The sequence below is a fragment of the Schistocerca nitens genome, chromosome 1, assembly GCF_023898315.1.
Source record: "Schistocerca nitens isolate TAMUIC-IGC-003100 chromosome 1, iqSchNite1.1, whole genome shotgun sequence".
Classification (NCBI taxonomy): Eukaryota; Metazoa; Arthropoda; class Insecta; order Orthoptera; family Acrididae; genus Schistocerca; species Schistocerca nitens.
In genome coordinates, this window is record NC_064614.1 from 479993235 (window position 1) to 480003047 (window position 9813).

At 34.4% G+C, this 9813-nt stretch overlaps 1 protein-coding gene across 1 annotated transcript in view; it reads left to right on the forward strand.

Moving 5' to 3' along the window:
* LOC126255192 (uncharacterized) overlaps positions 1-4938 on the forward strand; it is a 298436-nt gene extending 293498 nt beyond the window's left edge. The window contains exon 12 of the mRNA XM_049955377.1: positions 4769-4938. Coding sequence (XP_049811334.1) covers positions 4769-4938 — 170 coding nt within the window. The remainder of the gene's footprint in view (positions 1-4768) is intronic.
* Positions 4939-9813: the final 4875 nt, after the last annotated feature.

Below are 9813 nucleotides of genomic sequence, written 5' to 3' on the forward strand. Positions count from 1 at the left end.
TCAGTCTGAATACTGGTTTGATGCAGTTCTCCAAGCTACTGTATCCTGTGCAAGCCTTTTTATTTCTGAATAACTTCTAGAACCTACATTTCTCTGAGTCTGCTTACTGTATTCATCACTTGGTCTCTCTCTACGATTTTTACTGCCCACACTTACCTCCAGTACTAAATTGATGATCCCTTGAGGTCTCAGAATGTCTCCTATCAATTGATCGCTTCTTTTGGTCTAGTTATATCACAAATTTTCTTGTCTCCCCAATTCCATTCAGTACCTTCTCATTAGTTACATGACCAACGTATCTAATCTAATCTCAACGTTATTCTGTAGCATCCCATTTTGAAAGCTTCTATTCTCTTTTTGCCTTAACTGTTTATTATCCACTTTCCACTTCCATATATGGCAACACTCCATGGAAATACCCTTAAGAAAGACTTGCTTGCCATAGCCAGTCTACATTTTATATCCTCTCTACTTCGACCCTCATCAGTCATTTTGCTGCCGAAATAACAAACCTCATCTTCTACTTTAAGTGTCTCCTTTCCTATCCTAATTCCCTCAGCATCACCTGAGTTAATTCGACTACATTCCAACATCCTCATTTTGCTTTTGTTGTTGTTAATGTTATAGCCTCTCAAGAAACTGTACATTCTGTTCAACTGCTCTTCCAAGTCCTTTGCTGTCTCTGACAGAATTATAAAGTCATCGGCAAACCACAATGTTTTTATTCCTTCTCCTTGCAAATTTTTCTTTCGTTTTCTTTACTGCTTGCTCAGTATACAGATTGAACAACATGGGAATAGGCTACATCCCTTGCTTCTTTTTCGTGTCCCTTGCCTCTTATAACTGCCATCTGGTTTCTTTACAAATTGTAAATAGCCTTTTGCTTCATGTATTTTACCCCTGCCACCTTCAGAATTTGAAAGAGAGTATTCCAGTCAACATTGTCAAAAGTCTACAAATGCTATAAATGTAGGTTTGCCTTTCCTTAACCTATCTTCTAAGATAAGTCATAGGGTCAGTATGCCTTGCGTGTTCCTAAATTTCTACAGAATCAAAACTGATCTTCCCTGGGGTCAGCTTCCACCAGCTTTTCCATTCTTCCATAAAGAATTCATGTATTTTGCAACCATGACTTATAAAACTTATAGTTTGGAAATTTTCACACCTGTCAGCACCTGAATTTGTAATTGCAATTCTACATTCTTCTTAAAGTCTGAGAGTGTTTCACCTTTCTCACAGGTCTTGCACACCAGATGGGATAGTTTTGTAATGACTGGCTCTCCCAAGGCTGTCAGTAGTTCTGACAGAATATTGTTTACTCCCGAGGCCTTGTTTCCACTTAGATCTTCTTGCGGTATCATATTCACATCTCGTCTTCATCTACATCCACTTCCATTTTTATAATACTGCTTTCAAGTTCATTATCCTTGTCTTGACCCTCTATATACCCCTTCCACCATTCAACTTTCCCTTCTTTGCTTAGGTTTTCCATGTGAGCTCTTGATATTCATACAACTGCTTATCTTTTCCCCAAAGGCCTCTTTAATTTTCCTGTAGACAGTTTCTGTCTTTCCCCTAGTGAAATATGCTTCTAAATCCTTGTCCTTAGCCATGTTGCACTTTCTGTCAGTCTCATTTTTTAACTGTTTGTATTCCCTTTCTCCTGCTTCATTTGCAGCATTATTAAATTTTGTCCTTTCATTAATTAAATTCAATATTTTATGTGTTATCGAAGGATTTCTACTAGGCTTTGTCTTTTTAACTATTTGATCCTCTGCTGCCTTCACTATTTCGTCTTGTAAAGCTACCCATTCGTCTTTTACTGTATTCCATTTCCCCGCTCTAGTCCTTGCTACTGCTCCTTCTGAAACTCTAACCAACCTCTGGTTCTTTCAACTTACCAAGTTCCTGTCTCCTTAATTTCCTTCCTTTTTGCAACTTCTTCAGTTTTAATCTGCAGTTCACAATGAATAAATTGTGGCCAGAGCCCACATCTGCCCCTGGAATGCCGTAATAATTTTAAAAATGTGGTTCCTAAATCTCTGTCTAGCCGTTATATAATCAATCTGAAACCTTCCAGAGTCTCCTGGTCTCTTTCATGTATATACACCCTTCTTTTATGATTTATCTCACCATACATATGTTCAGTGTCTTCATCATCTGAAGAGATGCTTTCAGCCGTTTGCAGTACCAGCACAGCAAGACCATTATGATTGATGTTTCAAGGCCAGATCACTCAATTATCCAGACTGCTACCCCTGGAACTACTGTAAAGACTGCTGCCCTTCTTCAGGAGCCACATGTTTGTGTGGCCTCTCAACATATGCCCTTCTGAGAATGATTTTGGAGTGCCTATTGTAAAAAGAGCAACCTTACACAATAATATAGGTAGAAATAACTGTGATCACGAGCACACCATAGTGAAAAACACAATAAAAGATAACAGATAAGCACAGAATTCATTCACAAAACAATGAAATATATAATGTTAATGACAGCAAACAGATGTTACAGTCACTTCCCAAAATTGTTACGCCCTACAGTTTTAAAACTTAAGGCAGAAAACTCAACACAAAGAAAAGAAAGATAAACAAGTCAGAAAAATAGCTGTTGAGCAACTTATACAAGGTAACCCTCCTGAGAGCTGTCAAGACACTTTTCAGCAGAGTTCTGCAATTTTGTTTTTGTAATATGTAGCTGGAGTCACCCCAGATGAATATTGCTCATCATGTCTTTCGTGTGATGCCCAGTGTCACAAAAGCCTCAGTATGTTTTCCATTACAAACAAAATTATATTTAAAGGGGAATTTTACATCCCCATTTGATAGAGTGGTCTTATATTAGGGTAATGTGGTATTTGTTTTATCATTATGTATTAACAGAGACAGTAAAACATGATTAATAACCAGTACCCCAACAGCAACTGAGCAGTGCTGCTGTGTGGCGGTAGCTGTCAGGCCAGGCCAGAAGGGTGCTATCACCACTGGAATACTGCTTATTCTTTGTGTTTTACTGCAATTGATAAAAAAAAATCACACAAGATTTATTAGGAGCTGCTCTATCAAATGGGCAACTCAATTTCGCTTTAAAAATCACTTTGTTCATAACAGGAAACAAACCAACACTTTCAATTGACATTGCGCATTGCATAGATGCAAGTATTTCTTAGAGGTGACTCCAGCTACACATTGCAAATATCTGTCAAAACATCAGAGAACAACTCTTAGGAGGGAGACACTGTGTAGTTGTAATAATGAGACGTTTTAAAATATGATATAAATAAAAAATAATAAGTGTGAAATGTGACTAGCTGCTCCACAGTTGTTGACCATTTATGGGCATTAGCTTCACACCAACCATCTAATATTAAGAACAAGAATATTCATAAGAAATGAAAAGTAGGAATTAAGCACACAGCAAAAGTACTCCACAAAACTGTGACTGAACAGAAATATGCACCCAGTGAAATGCAATATGAAGAACAGTCTAATGCACAGTAACACTGTGTACACATGCAACTGTAAATACTACCTTGACACGAAAGAGGTATGACGCTGGATTTCAAAATAACTATTTGTCAATAATGGATGACTTTATTGTTATGTTGTGATAAATTTAATTAAAATGTATCACTTCTGACATGGTAGACGAGCAGTTTGTAGTAATATATTATTCCGGTTCACTAGAAATTATGGGGAGTGACTTGTGCTGTAAATTTATTGTGCATACACAAATATGCTGTTGTTAGTGATGCATTAAAAGTAGAACTCTTTGAGTCCACGAATGTCCACATTCATTCCTTGCAGAACTCAAAATATTTCTGCATGTTGTTTTTCTGAATCTGTGCAAAATCCCTGCCATTTTTGCTTTGTGCTTAAGTCCAAGACATACTTATATTCAACATCTTGTATGTAACAATACGAGAGAAGGAAAGTTGCTACTCACCATATAGTGGAGATGCTGAGTCGCGATAGGCACAATAAAAAGATTCACAGAATCATAGCTTTCGGCCAGCTAGTTTTAGCTCTCTGAGACTGCAGATGTGTGCGCAAGTTGCGCTTATGTGAGTGTGTGTTTGCGTGAATGTGTGTGTGAATATGTGTCTACTGCTGACAAAGGCCTTAATGGCTGAAAGCTATGATTGTGTGAATCTTTTTATTGTGCCTATTGCGACTCAGCATCTCCGCTGTATGGTGAGTAGCAACTTTCCTTCTCTCGTATTGTTACATTCCATCCTGGATTTTCCATTGTTCAACAAAAATTTTTAAAAATGTGCAAAGTGGCACATGAATGTATTTAGAAGGCAGCTAAATATTCTAGGACACTGTAGCTATTGTTCATCAAGTCATTTAAAAAAGCATAGGCAAATGCACATTCAAATCCCAATCTTTACCCTGGAACAGAATTGCTAAAAACTGTTGCTTTGAAGGTTTAAAATATCCCTTGACTCATAAATTTTGAGACATTTTAGCCACGTGCATTCCCATTTTCTCCTCTCCTCCATTGGCAAATAGTTTGGAAAATCTTATCTCATTGACTTTTTGGCTGTGTTGTCCAGCTGACTCCTTCTTATTTTGCTTTGAGAGTTTTATATTTGTCTTGGCTTGTCTCAATGGTGTGTCAGTGTTCTTACAATGTTGTGGTCCCTGAATCATTTATCCAATAAGCTTAGTTTATATTAATGTATCATGAACACTTGATTTACTTTCAAATTCCATTGGTCAGATTTTTATCTCGCTGTTATTGTATTTACATTTTTTCTCCTCAGATATTTTGGCACTGGCAGCCAGCATTCAAGAGTTAAGCATTGCTTCCAAGAAAGCTCGTACTGGTATGTGGTGTGCCCTAGAAACAACACTTCTTAGCCAGGGTGAGAAAAGTGATGAGGCTCTGCAAGATACAGATAATAATCCACCAAATACCGATATGAAGAAGTAATATAAAGTTTGTCTACACTGCTTTAACCAGTCTGATTTTGTATCTGGATATGATTCTTCTTGAAGTCTGTTCTAAGTTATGTAATTATTTATTAATGTGCACAGTCTACAGACAATCTTTTCATGGTTTCTTTTAAACTGTATAATCTGAAATACTCCTGACAGCCAAGGAAAGTCACTGTCAGAATATATAATTTTAAGTAAATTTGCAGTAGCATTTGTTCTACTGTGTTGTCATAATGCACTTTTAATGTAGTGACACACAGTTTTCCTTGAATTTTTGATGTAATTGTCTTCTATTGCCTATTGTGGCTGTCAGTGTAAACCTTTCCTTATTATTCTGTCATAAATGTGACAGACTGCACAAGAGTGTACATTGCAAGAAAGTTACGTTTTTTTTTTTTTTTTGTTATCATTCAACTGTTGATCTACACATGTACATATTTTATGTGTATATCATTCTCAAAATGACATAAGTACTTTGGGTAACTAGTCAACTGTGGTAGTTTATAAAAGCATGAAATGCTTGAACATTCGCAATACTGAACTGCCCGGCAGTAGGTTTAAGTAGTTGTTGTATGGTCACTTTTTATTATTTTTGTCCTGTACTAAAATTTATCAGTGAGACCTAGACCCACTCAAAATCCAACATAGGAGTATATATGGTACATGTATTATCTATTGGTACTATTGAAAGGCCAAAACCTTTAAAGCATTTCAAAAAGTGTGCATTGGATGACTGAGTACTTACTTATTGCCGGGCAGACTTTTAGAGAAGTTTTTGACTGTATAGAGCGCTGTATCAAAATGTGAAAGAGAAATGGCTCTTAGATTGAAATAAGTGTTTTGATGGAAAATGTTTCTTTTTACCAAAGTGTGTAGCTCTCTGGATTCATAGTTTTCCATTAACTGCAGTTTCGTATAGTGTTTTCTCGTAGAATACATGCTGTTTTAAAACTGGTGGTATTGAAGTGGCAGCAGTGGCAGAGAAATCAGGGAATTCACAGTGGTTGACTGATTTGATGTGATCTGTTTCCTTTAAGAAGAATAACAAAGTAATACTACTAATGATTATTGTAATAATGCTTTGTCTATGAATATTTTACGAATGCACTTTTTGCTGTGGTAGCTTCTGCAGTCATATTGCTGAAAGACTGAATCTCCCATTTACAACTTTGCATTATCATATAAAATTACAAAACTGCAGCCCATTCTGTGATTAATGTTTTCATGTGAAGGTAACTGACAGTCATAGTACAGTTTGATGACTAAATGTCCATATCTTTTCTTTATAAAAAGTATTTTGCATTTGATTTATTATTGCATATTTAGACAATCACTTGAACAGAATGGTAATGCAGAAAGTATATGTTTAGCACAAAAAAGTTTCTGTGTTAATTTATGTGCTCAATATATTTGTCTTGCCAGTGATTTCCTAAGAAACAAACTTGTCAATTTATAACCAATGGTGCAGTTTCTGTGTGTAATTATATAAATATAAACATATACATATAATATATATATATATTTCTGTAGACCAAGCCAGGGATGTTGCACTTCAGTATTATGCATTAAGGAATAATCTTCACTCTTGCACTTCATGCATTGGAGGACACTTCATAGAAAGGCTGAGAAAAAGTTACATGCATCATTCAATTTTTCCATTCATTTTTGGTGCTTCTCTCAGACATTGCTAACTTTCTGAACTGTGATATATTTAAAATGCCAATAATGATTCACTTTAAAAGTGTAAATCTTTTGTCATTCACTTCACAATACCAAAATTATGTATCTCAGTATGTATAGATGGAAATTAGATGTGAATAAGCTAGAGGACAATCCTAATATAATGCATGTGATAAACTATGACTTAATGAGACCAAACTTACCAGACAATTTAGAGTAGCAAAAGTGTATTTTTTTTAAGAAGTGCATGTATGCTTCTTGTCTTTGTAAGGTGTATTTTAACATTGTTTTAAATATTCTTTCAGATGTTTTATATGTATTACTTCATATAGCCTTGTTATTACTGCACCATATCAATTTCAAATACAGGTATAAGCTTTGCAGTAAAGAGGAGAAAAGAAATGAGTCAAAATTGTAATAAACTTTGTAACAATGTCATGTTATTCTAAAACAGGTGATGTGTTAGAAGACTTAGTGATTGCCTCTGCCTTCTCTCGTAGCTATTTCCAAGACACTATTGTATACTTTTAACTTTCAGATTTGTTTCAAGTGAACCATTGGGCATGGCAGTGATTTTATTTTATGATTATTTATAAGATTTTAAATGAAGAAGCTTGCCTGACTTATGTGAAAATAATTTTAAAGCAATGTCAGAACATAAATAAATTTAATATAGTGTGTTATACGTCAGTCAAAGATCCTGGCCTGAAACATTATACTCTATTTTTGTGTCCTTTTTCTTTTGTAAAGCAGGCCTACTAATTTTTGAAGGTTACGCATGTAACCTTACATGTTGAACACTGCATTTTGAAAACACACTCATGAAGTTATACATTATGTAATATGTGCGAATTAAGCAATGTTTAACTCCAGTAGTCTCTCACTTTTTATTTTTATTTTTCCTGAGGTGCTTCCAGTTATATATGTAATGCTATTTTTGGCCTAACTTGTTTGTGTTGTTAACACTTAATCAGTATTCTTTATGTATTTTATACACATAAAAATGTACAAAGCTAACATTAAATTTTTTTTGTTGTGTAGTGATGATTTTCCAAGTGCCACTGCTTGTTACGTTAGTGTATTGTTTGTTTCCTCCGCCTCCATGACCAAAGGTTCAAGTTGCAATGCTTGCAATAGTATTTAAAGAAAGAAATGAGTGTAATATTCAGTTAATGAAGTTATTTTTGTCAGCAGTTTTATAAAAATGACCTCCAAATGTTAAATGTGCCAGTCCCCTTTTTGCAAAACTAGTGGAATTTGGTTTTTGATATTAAGCATAAAGGCAAATTTTGTGATCATTCCTTTGTATAGTTGGTATAGATGTGCTATTATATTTTTAACAAGCAACCTTCCATGGGATTCCATAGTTTACTACACTTCAAATAGTTTTGATCGACTAGATCTAATCCTTGTGTTAATGTACCTCAGATTGGGAATAGAGGATGAAAAATCCAGTTTTATAATATTCGTCCATAATCTCTGTGTAATTAAGAGAGTAATTTTTTTTAATGTTGATGGTAAGATGTCCCCTTTTTTGTAATATATAGTTACCGTATCATTTATATAAATGCTGTTGTTCCATGGTAATCTTTCATTTGTTTGACTCTTAGGAGTGTTTTCTTCACTGACTTACGGTTGTGATTAATTATTGAGAAATATGGTAGTGGTGCCAAGCTTATTGTATCTGAATAATAGCAAGTTTAGAGCATTCAGAATGTTTTGGAGCTTGCTAAAAACTTGAATAGAATTTCCTATTGATGTTGAAACTGCCATTAGGCTAAGTTCATTGTGCCTCCTCTAGAAACATACACTGTGTATTTTGTTGAAATCTTAATGTCGGTGTGCAGTTGTATGTGTTTGGGTACTCATTGATACGCTTGTCTAAATCCTCCCACATTGTCCATGAATCCTTTTCGTGATGTGTTACATATTCCCTTCTGCACTCGCACAATCTCATTACCTTACAGTTATTTAAATACTAATTAAATGGGCTGTGGTAGTTTAATATATTAAATGTGGGTGATAACACAATTTCTAGGAGAGTATTTGATTCACAGATATTGAATAAGATATTTTAGATTAGTAATGAATGAGTAGATTAGTGCCATGTTGTTTTGGGCTGGACCAGTAGTTAGTAAGAGGTGCTCATGTTACTTAAAGCTGTAAATGCGTAACAGTAGGTAACATAGGTAGTGATGTGATTACTACAGTAAATGTCGTCTTGCTGCATCAATGTAATTGATGAATAATATTTGCTACTGGTCACTTTCTAATATTCTAACTGAAGACTCTACTGTTTCACGGTGTCTTTACTTCAGGTGTGTTAATGAGAATTTGGGTTTTATGAGACATATTGATATCATTATATGATGTGTAATGCTGTTGTTTACATGTTTCTTGCATATCTGTACTAAAGGTACTGTGGCACTTGTTGGTGACAATACATGTACTGGAACTGTAGTGTTGTTAGTTGATTGTTGTTTGTTGTTAAATGGGATAAAGCATAATATAAACCTGATTTTTAAAAGATATACTGGATGACATTCTAATGTTTATTTTTTGTGTTTAATTTATTGTTTATTTATTTTACTAAAACCTCCTGAACATATCAGGGTTTCAAGAGCTTGTAACCTTAGAATTCTTGCATTTCCAAAAAGAATAATGTTGGCAGATATGCTAGTATGCAGGATTAATCTGCTTGAATCTTTTGTGTGTGTAGAATACTTTTAGAGTACAAAATGTGACTAGTTAATTATCTTTAAAATGATAGTATATGTTAGCAAGGGGAGTGGAATTTTTGATTCATTGATGGCATTGTTCATTCTGTTATCAGAATGTTGCTGTTCCATATAAATAATATTTATAAGAATTGATGTATCAACAGACTGTATAGCTATTAAAATTTATTGTATTGACTTGCACAAGTGTAACCATTAATAGAACCTGCAGATTTTGTATAACACGTTAGTCTCATATATTTAAAACAGTTATACCATGTGATAAAATCTTAAAACATTAATTTATAGATGTTGATGTTGATAATATATTGCATTTTGCAGTTATTTCAGTTTTTGAACAAGTTTAAGCTAATATTAGTGCTGTGAAAAAGCACTTGGATATTTGGGATCTGATCCTTTTTTTTGTTATTTAGCTTGCCACTCCCCTTAATGAAAATTTTTGTCATATTTAT